Here is a 17,012-nt window from a genome sequence, read left to right as displayed (position 1 = left end):
CTTATACATGCGGTGCAATAACACTGATGCCTTGGCCGTACGAGCTTTTCGCTACGCCGCTTCCTCGCTATCAAACACACGTTTGCGTACTTCCCTCGACGAGGGAAGTACGCCTCCTGAATTGACCTTTGGAAAGGGTCGAGCTTCTTCTGGATTGAGTACAGGTGCCTAGCTGACCCAATTTGTGCAGATGCAGGTAGTTGCCAAGTGCTCAAGCACTCTTCGAGCCCGCCCGTCAACTGGAGGAGGCCCCGGTAGGGAGTCTTCTTGAAGCCTCTCGCGCATCGAAGGATGACCAGCTGAGGTGGACCTGAATCGCTTATTTGGCTATTACCCCTTGGCACTTAGGTGCTGTGCGGCCACCTTTCCCCTAGCGCCGCTTCAACCATCCTCTTGACTCTGATGGGAGGCAGAAAAACGCGTTCGCGAAGGGGAGGATAGGGAGATAGACAAGCTTCCAGCGGTCTCGGACCATCACGAATCGGTTATAGCCCTATAATAAACATCGGTGGTGAAGTATGCACGGCGCATGAACTGACGTCTGGCATGCACTTACAGCGTGCTTATGCTGTAGCTCAATTTGATCACAGACCATGAGTCCCAGGAATTTGAACTTCATGCCTACGCTCAAAGGTTGCCCGCAGAGCGACAGACAAGTCATCTTTGGTTCAACCACTGAGTTTCGGTTATAGGAACGAAGCCCAGTACGATATCTCCGTGTGGCAGATATCTAGCAAACTATGCAGGCTTTGGGTGTTTTCGGCTATCAATACCAGGTCGTCCGCAGATACCAAAGCCGCGAGTCGGCGCTTTTTGTCGATCCCGTTGGTGGTGTACTTTAAACCAAATCCCAGGTTCGACTGAATCAGACGGGAAACGCCATCTGTGACAGAAAAATAGAAACTAGCAATTTGGTGGCCGCGCCAGCCTCGCATTCTCCATACATCCTCAGGCAGTTGGGATGCTCTCCCACACAGACAAAAAAACTTGATGTAGAAATTCCTACTAAGTGAGGCAGAAAATAAAAATCCCACCTGTACCATGGAATATTCGCCCCTTTTTTCATGAGGCACTTAGGAGAGACAGGGCGGAAATGTTGCATCGCAAATACACCGGGTGCCAGGACGTCGTATATACTGATGCTGCGGAGCACAATGGACGAACAGTGAAGGTGGCGGTGGTCGCAAAGAAAGGTGCCCGGTTGTAAGTAGCAGCACATTCATAAGATCTACGGTCATGACGGTAGAAGAGGTGGACAGCACTCTCACGCTCACCAAAAGGGCATAAAAATTCTCATTAGTGACTCTACGGAAGCGATACGCAATTTTTACTTAAGCAGAGTATCAACAGCGGCACCACACGCATACTGCCGAATGGTAAAATTGAGTTCAATCCTCTTGCTTTGGACGCCTACGCAACCATATCCGTCAGGGTAATGTTAGAGCTCACGAGCTCGTCCGAGGGCTGACTTCCGACCGATCTCCACGACTCCCTTCGAGGATGGACGCATTTCAGGAAATGAGCAGCTATACTCTTTCCGCGATATCACGCAGTACTACATGTGTAGTAGAAGAGAACATTTAGAACCCCATAAGCAGTGCAACAAGGAGGAGAAAGCAGCATGGAGGCAGTTGCAGGTGGGAACTTTTTCGAACCCAGACAAGTTGAGTAGGTTCCTTAGCATATTGAAGAAAACAGTACTCGCCAAGGTCACAGAGGGAAAGGAAAACATACAAAACATACATTGACGTTTCGGCACCGCTACGGGTGCCTTGTTCACAAAGAAGATGGAACGAGATGGGATATGGTTATGAAGCGAAATTTTGCGTACAGAGCATGTGTACATCTTGGGTAGATTTCCCCGTATCCTGTTTATCGCTTCGCTTGTCATTTGGATGATTAATGACTACTTGAGTAGGCAGGTAGATAAGTTTTCCTCTTTCAAGTATCCGTGCGGAATCCCAGTCAACCAGGTGGCCCTTGTCTTGATTGTGCTCTGCTAGAGCGTTAGAAGTCACTTGTTTTTAATGTCACGCTGTAGTTCTTTCAAGAGTCTTTAAAATCGCCAGTCTCGCCTATATAGAAAGCGCTGAAATCATTGCAAGGAAATTTGTAGACGATGCAAGGGTAGCTTGTCTCCTCCAACGGGTCCTTCCCCCGCACCAGATGGTTTCGGAGCTTGCTGGATAGCACGCAGGACACTTGGACGTCGTAGCCAACGAATATCCTGCATAGGGTTTCGCTGACACCCTGGGCATAAGAAATGACAGCATGATTTTTGTTTTCTCTTCTTTCTCTATTTGAAGGGGCTGCAGCGCGCGTAGTTCTTGCGAACGGAGCACTTGAGAAGGGTATCTGTCTTCTATAAGGTCCTTCCTTGTGCGGCTCAATTCGCGACCTGTTTTCCCCGGGCTTGTGCAAGGAAGGCCGGATTGAAAAGCGCCGTGGCGCTTTCCAATCCGTCTACGTCCTAATGTGTGTGCTGAATTAAAATTCAGGTGTTTGCCAGTGTTGGTGGGCTTCCTTTATACACTCGTCGCGAAAACGTTTTTTGTGCTTTCGACAAGGACGTAAGGAAGAGGACGCGCCCGTTGACTTCTTTCATACTGAAATGTACGCTTTATTGAAGCCAGTTCACGTGCCGCTGGAACCTTTCGGCGTCATCTCGACGGATGAGGCAGAAACGTGCGTCAAAGTACCGAAGAAACAGCCTTGGTGGAGTCGAATGACATGAAATCAAGGTTTTCGATCATTTCTAGAGCCAGGTTGGCACACACTATGGAGACGAAAGCACCTATTGCTGTCCTGAAGTCCTGCCTGCAGAATGTCTTACTGAACGTAAAGTACGTGTTCGATGGTCAGAATTTGAGAAGCTGGCACAGATCGCCTGTTTCAGTAGGTGTACGTTCTAGCATGGACAGTAGTTGTTCATTGCTGTTCTTCAACATTCGACTGCGAAGTACAGCGGCACGCATGTAAACATAAATTTCATGACCAAAGACACCACGGTGTGGTCGTCGTCAAATGTTACCGTCTTTAGTTCTTCCACAAACTGTGTCAAGTGTTTCACGTGCGTGCTGGTTCTTCCAGCCAAAAGAGCCGGAGAAGGTAGCCCGACAAATTGTGCAATGAAGACCGGGTTAAGTCCACAGTCGGGGAAGTGGCATATCTTTTGTGTGCAGCTTTGGTACCCCGTATATGGCTGTTGGGGAGCCATTGTGGCAGAGCATGCGATTGTAGAGTTAACCCTTGTTCGGAGGGAAGAAACTTGAAAATATCTGTCAGATGTCACTGCAACTCGGCTTCAATTTTCTTCGTAGGGTCTCGGGACAGCTTTGCGCATGTCGCATCATTCAAGAGAGCATCCATTTTTTGCACGTAGTAGACGCGGTCCAACGCAACAGCGGCGTATTGGTAATAGATGGTGGCCCATGTTTCTCGCGAAGGCCTACATAGTTGAGGATTCGACGGAAACCTGCCCGGCGAGGGCAATTCGGCATATTAAAGAAAACAGCACTGGTCGAGGTCACAGAGGAAAACAATTACATACAGGATCTTGAATATTAGGGGGCTGGGATTTAAAAAATTCCTATGCAAAATCTACTTCCCCATTCGTGCTGAAATAACGTTCACAAAGTAGCATAATATCGTCTACGTTATCTGATAAGTGATTCAACATCGGCACTTGCCTAGATTTTTCGAAATCGAAGAAAACCTGCTCTCGGCGGCGTGCACAATTTTCGCAGAAAAGAGTCGAAACGCTGCTTTGACATGGTACGTCGTCTGTCGAGCAGTGAGGCAAGCTCCATCCCGGCCGTTGGCGTGCTTGCCTCGCTTCCCGACAGATGACGCACCATGTCAAAATAGCTTTTCGACTCTCTTCTGCGAAAATTGTGTACGCTGCCGAGAGCAGTTTTTCCTCGATTTCGAAAAATCTAGGCAAGTGCCGATGTTGAATCACTTATCAGATAACGTAGACTATATTTTGCTATTTTGTGAACGTTATTTCAGCTCAAAGGGGGTAGTAGATTTTGCATAGGATTTTTTTAAATCCCAGCCCCCAAATATTCAAAACCCTGTACAAAAGGTATTGACGTTTCGCCACCGCTACGGGTCCTTGTTCACAATGAAGATAGACCGAGATGGGCCGTTGATTGTGAAGCGAAAGCGTTGCGTAAAGAGTGCACGTACACATCTCTGGTAGATTCCCCCCCGCCTTGTTTATCGTTTCGCTTGTCATTTGGATGTGTAATGTTTCCTTAAGTAGGCGAGTAGATAACAGTATCTCTCTTTCAAGTATCCGTGCGGAATCCCAGTCAATCAAGTGGCTGGTGCCTTTTTTGTCGAATTCTACACTATGAGTAGGTACCTGCCTGGTTTAAATTACTGTAAATATAGGGCCCATGGAGAATGGGCTACCCTAGTCCACATGATGTGGTTAATGTGCCCAATCCACAACGTTAGAAGATGGCAAGAAGTCATGGGAGGGTTTGCTCTCATCCAGGACCTCGAAGATAAAAAAACAACAACAAGCAGACAAGCCTTCGATGCCGCCAGGTTCCGAGAAATCTCAGCTGTCCGATAAGGACGGGTAGTAAGGGCGCCCTTCTGAAGTGCTGATAAAATAAAATCTATGCTATTTTACTGCCGCATTACCACTCCCTTCCGTGCACGTGCAGATTTCTCGCGCTGTATATACGGTGCGTCGCAGTGCTCCGCCAGAGGCGCGGCTGCAGAAAAATCTGCTTGATTGGCTTTTATTTTCCGTCAACCGAACTTGAATAAGGCTGACAAGTTCGTTGACAGCGTGCGCTGTCTGAAGCATACTGTCGACAACTACGATACACGACTTGACGCCATGTGCATTTCGAAAGTAAGCAATCAAATTGCGTACATATCATGCTTTTTGTTGCAAAAGCAACACTACGCCAGCCAATGGTTGCACCTCCGCCGTGGCGCCGACACCACGAATGACATTTTGCCTAGAAGAAGAAGACGAAGAGGGAGAAGAAAAGCGAGAAGAGGGAGAAAAAGAAGAAGAAGAAGAGAAGAACAAGAAAGGAGAGAAGGAGAAGAAAACCGCTGGTGGGATAACAACTCGGTAGCTGCCACCCTGGTAGAGACGAACGACAAGAGCGAGTTACCCGCACCGAAAGCTTTCGCTCCACATCCAGTTCAGCAGCGTTGAACCACTTTAATTTTTATTAGTCATTTTAAGCGATAACTTATACAGCTCGGCCGGTCGAAAAACCGCTGGCGTATTAGTGTTAGTATAGTGCCCACCGCGCGTCAGAAATAATGGGGCCAGGGCAACGTTATCGTATCCTTTTAATCTGTTGTTCTAGTGATTTATAATTGATGCAGGTGTAACAGGCGATAACGAGTTTATAAAATCAATGTATTCATTTGGTGAATTAAAGGAATTAAATTGAAAGGGGGTTCGGAGGTGTCAAAATGCTCGGAATGAAAAGTTGATTAAAAAAGCAACGCAAATATAAAAATTTGTAACTGATCAAATATTTCATTCAATTATAGAAAAAATGAAACTGCCCTAAAAAGTCTCACTGCTAAGAATGGATAGCCAGTGCTTGCTGATGCTAAGTATCTGTGTATAAAATAAAAATAATTAGAAAATTAAATGACAATTACGTCAAACAAATATAAGTAAAGAAAAATAAAAACTAAAACAATTCGTGTATACGCGAGAGGCTATCGTTTCGTACCCTTAACGGCAGAGCTTAATTGCCCTCTGATAATTGATTTGTTGGTTTGATTTAAGGGGTTTAACGTGTGAACGCGATTGAGGCTATGGGAGACGTCGTAGTGGAGAGATCAGGAAATTTCGACCACTTGCGTTTTAACCTGCATTGACACGGACGGCGGGAACAAAAGAATCATTCGGCGCTGCGTAGTATGAAAAAGTTTTAAACGCTTCACAGCCTATAAGAATAAACATCTTTTAAAATCCTTTCTTTTTATTGTTACCTGAGAATAAGGGAAGCCGCCTTCCACCGTGATTTATTGGGTGGCGTAGCAAAGCAAGAAATGCAGCGATTGTGACGCCAATGGTATCGACGACGACCGACGGCGCCCATGGAAGAGAGTTGCGTGCGCGGTATTAAAGTGCCCTGGGCCGGCTTGCACGATAAAGTCCGAGCTAAGTCCAGACTTAAATGGCGTCTTTAGAAAGGCCAAGCTTATTTAAGACGGCTCGTGTTCCGAACGTCGAACGCTTCGGGTTCATGTTCCCCAGAGTGGCTTCCCAGAACGGCCTCAGCAACCACTTGGGGCATTTTTCCTCGTAACTCAATCTTAAGCCGCAAAAAGCAATGACACGGATTTTACACAACGCAAAATTGACGGAATGTGTACATCTTACAGCAGGGACAGTGCCAGCGCATCCTTGTATTTCCCTAATTTCTCTACTTATGTACCTGGCGTCCTTGTGTCTTAACCAAGACGGCGCTAGAGTCGTAATCATACAAGCGACTTATTCAAGTCAGGACTGAAGCCCAGTCTTGACTCCACTCTTAAGCAGCCATGCTAGTGGCCTATTCTTTAGACTCCAGTTAAGTCTGGACTTAGCTAAGACAGTCTTAAGATTGTTTTGTGCAAGCGGGCCCTGGTGATAAACTAATTGCGATGAGATAAGTGTAGGACTTTGGGCAAAACTACATTAGTTGGAAACTAAACCTTAAGCAGACTAAACGAACGTGCTGACCCTTCAATGCTACATGCGGTACACACGACAATGTTCTCATTGTTACACAACACACAATGGCTTAGGGGAAACCTCATCAAACTCATGAGTGCTATACCATTTTTGCTTTTCAGAGCATTCTATCTTCAATACTGGGGGGCTGCTCTAAAAGCTGCGAGGCGCGCCCACTCTGACGCATTGGGGTCTATATGATCACCGCTCGAAGTTTTGAAGCGAAAAGCTTCACTAGGCTAATCAACTCCAAGTTTCGTGTGTGCTCTGTCGTTAGAAAAAGCCACAACTGCGCATGCGCAAACCACGTAACGTCGCAGGAGAAGAAGAAGAAGAAGAATGTACTGCGCTAAGTTTTCAAGCCGTTGGCGTGGCACCGTGACACCGTGTGCCGGGAAAGAGAAAAAGAATGACAGGAGACGAAGCGTCGGGTGCTGCTGCTCAGGCCAAAGCAACTGCTGCACGGCGGAATGAAAACAAGAGGAGGCGGCGGGCCGAGGAAAGTGAGGAACAGCGTGCCGAGCGGTTGGAAAAGAGACGTATTAGTGACGCAACAAGACGGGCGCGTTTTACTACTGAGACGAACACTGGATGTGACGATGAGGTTAACCGTTTACGAAAAGTGGGCCTTGACATTCGGGTGAGTGAGCTTATTTATGCTACTCGTGAGTTTCAGCCTCGCTTCCAAGACAATAAATTTGAAAGTGTGTGTAGTGGGCCAAATACGCCAAGGAACCACAAGCTAAGCTATGGCATCGCCGAACCTTTTCGCTTCTGATATCCAGACGTGACTGGTCAAAGAGTTCTTGTTTTGCAACAGCGCTTAATAATAATAATAATAATAATAATAATAATAATAATAATAATAATAATAATAATAATAATAATAATAATAATAATAATAATAATAATAATAATAATAATAATAATAATAATTGGTTCGCAGGAAGGGAAAGGCTCAGTATCTGTCACGCTTGCTGCTGTGGACACCTGAATCGCAACAGCGCTTAGCGAAACAGCTTTACCATCACTACCATCTTCGCACATCTTTTTGCGCGTCTCTTTTACAACCCTAAAGGCACTGTGGCATCTCATTATTTTCCGCGACTGGTGCACGAGAGAGCGAGTTTTCCTCATTTGGCTATAATGTTCCTCCGCTGACAGTTCATAAAGAACCGTTTCGCCAGTTCAGCACTCCTCTGAATACTGACCTACACCACTTTTCGTTCCCCTATGTACAGCAATCGTCGACATCTCCACAGAGGAATTCACATGTGAAGTGAAAGTTAGCCAGTCACCTCACCTGTGCTTATAGCAACTTGATCTATCTTGACTCTCCATAATTTTTCACTTCGTTAAAGGATGGTGGATAGCCGTAGAATGGCTACGCAGACACCACAGTCAAGAAAATACCAACAGAATGAAACTCGCACGCAAATGTCTTGATTTTGTCCACATTAGTAAGGATCGAAGAGGTAAAGGCCAGACAAACTTTCAGCGGTAGAGACTATAATGTATGCGAATCGGAAGCGCAATTTTGAATTACGAAACTCTATCCTCGGTTAACGTTGCAGTTCCTTGTGTCATGTTGAAGAGCCAATTTTCCTTTCAATAGTCGATCGCACTCGCCTTCATAAGCAGCTTACAAGAATATCAATCGTTTGGACCGGTACTTGTGCCCACGCTAAAGCATTCAGGTAGCCGCTTTGTCCTTTGGGAAAACACTCACCGATTTTGTCTCGGCGGCCCCTGGGACGACGGGATGATGATGACGTTGTTTCAGAAATCTTCAACGGACCCTTACTCAGAGTATGGCACAACTCGTTGAAGTTTTCAATGATGTCATTTCGGGTAGCGACAGTGAAAGTGCACATGCGCTGGAGCGTCTGTATGCCTCGGGCAGAGATGACCCCGGTGTGCCGGTTCTCCTTCTGCGACGTTGTCATTTTCTGCATATGAAGCAAAAAAAAAAAAAAAAAATAAGTAGGAAATATGGACAAGAGTCGTAGGGCGCAAAACAGAGTTCAAGACCTCTTGTTCCTTTAGAATAGCTTAAGACGCCCCACACTTATAATTCCTTTATCGAAAAAACGTTTTCCTCCTCCGCTTACAGCCTCATGTTCATCGGCAACCTGGAAGTTCGAATTAAGGGTTACAGTTGAACCGTATGTATGCATGTAAACTCTCTGGGCAACTGGAAGCGCAGTGAAGCCATCAAAACATGATGTAATTCCTACTGACACCGGGTTTCATACCAGGCCTCAGATTGCAGCTCACTAACTGACAAAGCAAAGGCTTCCTTTCAGCGCGAAACTGCAGCGGCGTTGAAATCATTGTGTGCGTGAAATAACGAGCATATCAGGCGGTGGATTACACGTGAAATGGTCAGGCACTCATTGGTAAGCGCTCTGTATGAACTCGCGAGACCATATGCCATCAGGTGGCAGGAGCCAACGAAGGAAGCTCCTGTGATATGCGATTATAAGATGGCTATCAAAGCCGGGACCAATATAGATCGCGAGCCAGACACGCAACAATTAGGCACGGCAGGCACGTTGGTACGGCTTTCCTAAAGAGGAACATTATAACGGCGTAGACTGCTTCTGTACACAATGTGGTAGCTACGACTGTACTCTAATGAGTATGCTGCTTGAAATATTTGAGAGAGGAATTGAATGCTTGTTAATTAGGCGAGTGGCAAAATGCATGCAAGCGAATGAGTATGCGTAAGATTAGCGGCAGACGGGACCTATTGAAAACTTTGAGATCACTGAAAGTGCGCGTGAAAAGCAAAGTACGAAAAACTAGAAAACGGCGAGTAATAGGTATCCCAGTAATTGTCACTGCAAAGGAAACATTTCTCGAGCTACTTTTTTATGAAGAAATTGGCGATAGAAAATGATGCTCATCCTCTCTCCCCTCAACTCAGCCCACGTCGGCGAGCAAGAAACAAGAAGTAAACAAGTCGCGACGGCGCCACTAGTTCTAAAAACATTTATTTAAACAAAGAAAATCGGGGCACGCAGGCCCGTGGGCCCCCAGAGCACGCTCCGTCGCGCCCGCGTAACATGACAGCGTCCAATCAGCGAGCGCGCCCGGCAAGCCCATACGACGTCAAATCGACGTTGCGCGTGTTGCGCACTGGATGTCTCACAATCGGTCGCGAATGGTCGCAATGAGCAGTTTTTAAAAAACTATTGTAAATTACACGCAAAATGCAAAGCTTACAAATTTGACTCGAATACTCAAAGGACAACCTCTATGCATCTCATGCATTACAGTATGATCGCAATTAGCATACAGGGTTCCTTAGCAAACTGCGTCAAAGACATGCGAAAGCATCCTGATCACTAATTTCTTATCAACAATTGCTTGTCACTAATTCATTACCCCTAATATTGCTATCAGTACGCGCCAAGATTTGATCGTCCCATTCCAATACTGGTAACCCTAGGTAATTACAGTAACTAATTAACGCATTGATGCAAATTGTTCAATAACACTGATAAGTTCAATATCCACCAAATTATTACACCTAATTATAATAATGTATTTTCATCTATTAACGTTCTTTAATTAGTGTAATTACTTAACAAACAACTGATCTTGACTTATGGCTGATGACGTCATTAACTGATGACATCGCATCCGAAGACACACTTTGCGGAAACTTCAGGTACCGACATAGCCTAATACGGTCTTAGCTTTATATTTGTTGTGGACTATTGTTAGAGCTGGAGGTTTAGTGTCCTTCGAATTTTGATCACTATTTTAACCAAAGTTGAAAGCCTAGAAGGTACTTCTGCCAGGGCTCTTACCTGTGTCTACCTGTCGGAAATTAAATATAGTCTTGTCGCTCGAATGTTCGTCTGCTGTGGTCCAGATCATCCAGCAGATTTGGATCCATTTGCACCTCAACGAGGGAAGAGAATGCGTCCCAGAAAATATGGACATGCCTTCGCTTATTTACAGCAGAATAGTCAGAACAGACGAGTAACTTTTCATCATCATCATTATCATCAGCCTGACTATACCCACTGCAGGGCGAAGGCCTCTCCCATATTTCTCCACTTAACCCGGTTCTGTGCTAGCTGCATCCACTTGACCCCTGCAAACTTCTTAATCTCATCCGCCCACCTAACTTTCTGCCGCCCCCCTGCTACGCTTTCCTTCCCTTGGAATCCAGTTTGTTACCCTAAGCGACCATCGGTTATCCTCTCTTCGCACTACGTGTCCTGTCCATGTCCATTTCTTCTTAATTTCCACTAGAATGTCGGTACCTTGAGTTATTTCTCTGACCCACTGTGCACGCTTCCTATCTCTTAATGTTGCCCTTACCATTTTTCGTCCCATAGCCCTCTGGGTTGTCCTCAACTTAAGTAGAACTCTCTTGGTTAGCCTCCACGTTTCAGCCTCATAGGTGAGTTACGGCCGCTCGATCTCCCTTGGGTGCGGCCTGCCGAGTCGCGGCGTGGACAAAGCAGAGGGTGTGATGCGCCTGGTTGCCCTTTCGGCCGCTAGGGGCGCATGGCATCGGTGAAAGCTCGTAGGGGCGCATGGCATCGGTGAAACGAGGTAAATTGTTTAAAGGGAGACAACGCAGTGAACTACATTACATCAGTTATAGCCGAGTCACTTAAGAGCGACGATAGGGTAATCTCCGTAAATCAGAAAGCAACACAAGGTAGAATACAAAGCAGCTTAGAACTGACCAATCTAAACTGGAAAAAGGCAGAAAAAAATATTGCCAGAAACACATCTACAGAAATAGATGGAATTCCGATCAAGCTGATTAATGAACTCGCGGTCCAAAAAGTAAGGAAACGTTGTTAAAAGCTCTGGAAACAGTCATGACGAATAAGAAAATTCCGGACAGCTGGCGGCAGAGTAAAATGAATTTGATTTATAAAGGGAAAGGAGACAGGATGCACATAAAATCCTACAGGCCGATCACCATAACATCTGTTATGTACAGGTTAGCCATGCAGGCGGTGAAATTAAAGGTGCAAACATGGGTTGAAAGTAACAAGATACTCGGAGAACTTCAGAACGGCTTTAGAAATGGTAGGCGCTTAGATGATAGCCTGTTCGTGCTTACCCAATGCATCGAAATATCTAGAGTGGAAAATAGACCTTTGTATTTGGCCTTCCTGGACATAAATGGGGCGTACGACAACGTAAGCAGGGAACTCCTGTGGAACATATTAAAAGAAGAAGGCATCGGTTATGAGATAATAGAGTTCCTACAGGAAATATACCGGGATAACAAAGTAGAAATTACGTGGGAAGGGATAAGAAGTACGGAGGATGTCAAAGTATGCAAAGGATTAAGACAAGGCTGTCCTCTATCACCGGTTCTGTTCATGCTTTATATGATAAACCTGGAACGGAGGATACAAAACAGTAACCTAGGTTTTAACCTGGCATAGATTAGGTGGAAAGGCAGTAGAGCAGCGTCTCCCCGGTTTGGTGTATGCAGACGATATTGTGCTGCTAGCTGAGAGTCTGGAAGAATTGCAAACTCTAGTTAAGTATTGCGGAGACGAAGGGAACGCTCTAGGCTTCAGTTTCAGCGCAGTTAAGTCGGGTCTGATGATTTTCAACGGCTCAACTGATCAGGGTCTTAAAATACAAGGCCATGAAATACCTAGAGTAGCAGAATATAAATATCTGGGGGTATGGGTAAACGAGGGATTGGCATACATTGGGAAGCATGAGCAATCACTTAAGGCCAAAGGGCGAAGGAATGCCGGGATAATGAAGCATAAGGCATTGTGGGGATACAATAGGTATGAGGTTTTGAGGGGCATTTGGAAAGGAATTATAGTGCCCGGACTTACTTTCGGAAATGCGATTTTGTGCCTAAAATCAGAGGTACAGTCGACATTAGAAACAAATCAGAGATCCGTTGGACGATTAGCACTAGGTGCCCACGGCAAAACTACAAATAAGGCGGTACAGGGAGATATGGGCTGGGCATCTTTCGAAGTACGGGAAGCTCAGAGTTAAATATTATATAAGGAACGCCTGAGGAAATTGGACAGTAGCAGATGGGCAGTTAAAGTATTTAAATATCTGTACCTAAAAAGCGTTGACTCACAATGGAGGAAAAGAACTAGGAAACTAACTAGTAAGTATGCTAGTAACAAGGACGGAGAAATAAAGAGCATTAAGCAACAGGTGAAAAACACAGAAGGTAAAAATTGGATAAATTCGATGGAAAAGAAACAGATTGTGGAATTATACCGAAAGTGGAAAATGCAGACCAGGAAGGAAGATTTCTTTGATAACTCAAGAGGCAGTGCCCTACTTTTTGAAGCTAGATCAGGGTGCTTTAGAACCTGCAGCTACAAAAAGAAATTTAACAATGGAGATGACGCATGTGCTGTATGTGGAAACTCCAGTAAAACAATTGCCCATATTATACTCGAATGTAATGGTATCCATCCGGAAGTTGGTGCAGGCGCAATCACTGTTCCTGAAGCTCTGTGGTTTAGAGATAACAGTGGCCGGGTGAATAAACCGGCGGTGGAAACTAGCAAAAAACGACTGGAAGATTGGTAGCTTAAAAGCAGAGAAGTGACAATGTTAGTAATCTAGGAACAAAATTTAATAAACAGAATGATGGTTTAGTTAACCATTCTAAATCAATAATTAAGATATAGGGAGAAAAATGAGCATGATAGCTACTGCTACCACCCCGTTTCAAAGGGGACGCTCCTATATTCCATCCATCCATCCATCCATCCAGCACCCGGGGTGCGGCGCCGCGGGAGGCTGGAAATCTGCGGCTGTGTGTGCTTTTATTTTACGTGTTCTGAGTGTTCCTGCTTGAACTTCACTGCGTAAACAGACGTGCGTCAAAAGCAGGTACTGCGAACTTGTTTATCCGAGCGAAGCAGCGCAAATACATACATCCGAAAAGTTGGAAACGGGGTTCCTTGTCTATGACTTCGACAAGCGAAAGAATGCTCCCCGGTAAGCACTGTCGATCCAACAGAAAGTAATTTATGATCGTCAGGTAGACAAAATATTTGGGCTGGTCGATAATGTGTGCGAGTCAAGAAAAGGTGCCACTGAAGTAGCCACCAGACTCCTTTGCTTCGTAGTGAGGGGGCTGTCCACACCCTATGTTATTCCGGTCGGTTACTTTTTTACAATATCAAACATGACCAGCTGCTCACTCTGACGCTAGATGTAATCAAGGCGGTTGAAAAAGCTGGATTCCGCATTGTTCGTGTTGTTACCGACAACCACCAGACCAACACCGCGATGTTCCGTGACATGTCCGATGACAATACGTTGAAACCTGTTCCTCATCCAGTACGCGAAGGTGAGCCTCTCTTCCTCTGATTTGACCCTAATCATCTCATCAAGAATCTCAGAACCAGCCTCCTAGAGAGAGATGTTTGATGGGGTAGAGCCTATTAGAGGTGGTTTTTTTTTTTTCTCAATACGCTCTACGAAATTCAGAAGCACCTGTTGGTGAAGCCAGTGCGACTTCTAAGTCGAGTTCACGTGCAGCCAAACAATCTAGAGAAAATGAAAGTATGCCGCGCTACATTAATATTTTCACCTGTCGTAATCAGCACCTTGGAATACCTTCAGGAGCATCCCGACTCCCACGAAAAACCATCAGAATTCAGGCACTGTGGATCGACCATCACACTTATGAAGGCAATAAGTATGTGGTATGATCTCCACATCTCCGCTTGGAAATCAAGGCAAACAACATTTGTCAAAGCAGACGACGATCGGCTCACCTGGCTTGAGGTCGACTTTATCAGCTTCCTCGAATACATCAAAGTGCGAACTAGTGCGGGATCTCGGGCAAAGTTCCTCACGAAGGAGACGTATGAAGCCACTATCATGACGACGAGGTCAACAGTCGCTGTGGTCGAGTATCTGCTGACCGATCTCGGGTAAGTATAAATTTTATTAAACTTAATTTAACTGCAGCCGTTTAGTCCATGGCGCCAAAATAGTGTCCCTAATTAAGTCTTTTTTTTAGCTTCAAGTACGTACTCACCCGGCCATTTAACATTGATCCTGTTGAGTCTCTGTTCAGTTGCTTCCGCCAATTCAACGGCGGCAACAACCGAATAGACGCCAGAACAGCTGTTTTCATGGCGGAAAAGTTGCTCAAGGCAAGTTTCATATATTGCAGTCAAACTCAACCGTGGTCTTACATTACGTTTCTTTATATTTTTTTCACGAACGAATGAAAATATTAATTTGGAGGTAGGCATTTTGGAGGCTGCCAAGTATGGAAATGCACCATTCAACTCAGAGTCTCAAGCGTCACTAAGATCTGCAAATGTCACCTGCGAAGCGAAAAATCCAGCATTTCCAGAAAACGCGCTGGCTGTGCTTTGGAAAATTCAGCACGTCATGAAGTACGACGAAGTACCTTCAGAAACTGAGTTCGCGCCGCTCACTTACTTGGCTGGGTACCTGGTTTTCATTTGCGAACAAAAGGTGAGCATATTCGTTTTTAAACTAAGACATGATAAATTCCGCACGTGATTACTTTTTCAGATTACGTGCCCTGAGTGCAAGCTGCTGCTTAAAGGAAAGCCTTCACGCGATGGAGCATACACGTTTATGCCTGGCCTTGACCAAGGAGGTCTTAGTTATGCGCGCCCTGAAGCTGTGTGGCTATGCAAGCTTGTCTACACCTTTGTCGAGAAAGCCCTTCTGTCAGCAAAACTTCGTCGCTGTACACGCATTTCCAGACTTCTTTCGGACGCCGTGCTTCCTCACCTCAAGGACTGCCCTCTGATGTGGTGCAAAGACTGCGTAAACCCGCAACACTGTGAAGAACTTTGTGCTATTTTTGTCAAGGAAATGTTGAGGCCACTCCTTGCCAAATGGGCAGGAGACGTGAATAGCTCCCTGGAAAGTATTCTAAAACTTTCGCGTAAGCCTCTGCCCCGGAAAGTGTTGCGTTTATAGACAGGACATGTTGGACGAAAGGCCTTGTTAAAGTGTTTTTATATATTACATTTCATTTTTGTATGGTGCACATATATAATTGTATCAAAGATACATAAGCATCCTTGTGAGTTTTGTCAGGTGCGCAAGTTTGGAGGGAAGGCCTCGTCAGAAGCAGATGGTACTTCTTTAGCCCCACCTCCTAGACATAATTCACAATATGCATTTATGCCCTCCATAAGCGGAAGTGTAGTCAAATTACTCCCGGAAAGTCTTTACTACTCGCCGTCTTTTTTATACAACACTGCACAGGAATATATTTCTCTATTTGATGAAGCGCTTTCTCCGAAAAAAAAAAATCATTGAGTATGTTTTGCGCCGCAAATAAAAAGCGTAAGTTGAGCATGCGCGCTAAAAAGCACTGTCACCGGTTGTTATTACACTCTCAATTGCGTTTTCTGCACAAATTTGAGTGCTGTAAATTTAATTGACCATGGGGGATATCATAAGCATCTGTGTTTGTACCCCTGATCATTTTATATACGCATCAAAAAATATGAAATTATACCAGACTAACTCATTCTCTCATTTGGATCATTATAAATACTACTGGATAACGAAACAGCAACTTTAAACGCAATTTTAAAATGCTAAATCGCAGAGCTCCGAGGCAACGTACGAGGACCCTCAGCATACAAATATTGTGTCACAAGATCCAAATTGGCAAGGATTTGAACGAAAGTTTTCGGAACCATTTTGGGAATCGCAGTGCTTACCGCGAAACCCCAGACAGCAATTCCGCTACCAATGCGCCCGGCGCCCCGTCAGCGCCTCAACGCCTCAACTCCTTCACCGACACCCAGCGCCACGGCCGCCGCGGCGGCGCAAGCTGACACTTCCGCAATCGCAGCCCGCGAGGCGGTTTCGGCGGGCCGCTCCCAAGGGAGATCGAGCGGCCGTGGGTGAGTACATGCAAGATGCAACTGTTGTATACTTTCCTCTTGAGGGATACCGGTAAGCTGCTAGTCATAATCTGCGAGTGCTTTCCAAATGCGCTCCATCCCAATCTTATTCTTCTTGTTATTTCCTTTTCATGGTCGGGATCAGCGGTTACTACCTGTCCTAAGTAGACATATTCGCCTACTACTTCCAGTACTTCGCTACCTAATGTAAACTGCTGTTCCTTCCCGAGGCTGTTGAGCATTACCTTAGTCTTCTGCATATTGATTTTCAAGCCTACCTTTCTACGTTTCCTGTCTAGGTCGTTAATCATTATTTGCAGTTCATCTCCCGAGTTGGTTAGCAAGGCAATGTCATCAGCAAATCGCAGATTACTGAGGTATTCTCCATCTACCCTTATCCCTAA

The 17,012-nt window shown here is 45.4% G+C and overlaps 1 protein-coding gene and 1 pseudogene across 2 annotated transcripts in view; one reads left to right on the top strand and one right to left on the bottom strand.

The window, feature by feature from the left end:
- LOC146187130 (uncharacterized) overlaps positions 1 to 17,012 on the bottom strand; it is an 80,318-nt gene that overhangs the window by 57,497 nt on the left and 5,809 nt on the right. The window contains exon 2 of one of the 2 annotated variants that reach the window (XM_084607582.1): positions 8,442 to 8,661. In XM_084607582.1, coding sequence (XP_084463708.1) covers positions 8,442 to 8,658 — 217 coding nt within the window. In that variant the 5' untranslated portion in view covers positions 8,659 to 8,661. Of the gene's footprint in view, positions 1 to 8,441; positions 8,662 to 17,012 lie in introns of those variants that run through there. The other variant, XM_084607583.1, reaches the window with a different exon arrangement.
- On the top strand, positions 14,399 to 15,667 carry LOC146187131 (uncharacterized; annotated as a pseudogene).

Source organism: Amblyomma maculatum, chromosome 6 (genome assembly GCF_055883805.1).
Source record: "Amblyomma maculatum isolate TAMU_Amacu chromosome 6, ASM5588380v1, whole genome shotgun sequence".
NCBI classification, from domain to species: Eukaryota; Metazoa; Arthropoda; class Arachnida; order Ixodida; family Ixodidae; genus Amblyomma; species Amblyomma maculatum.
This window is presented reverse-complemented; position numbering and strand designations above follow the sequence as displayed.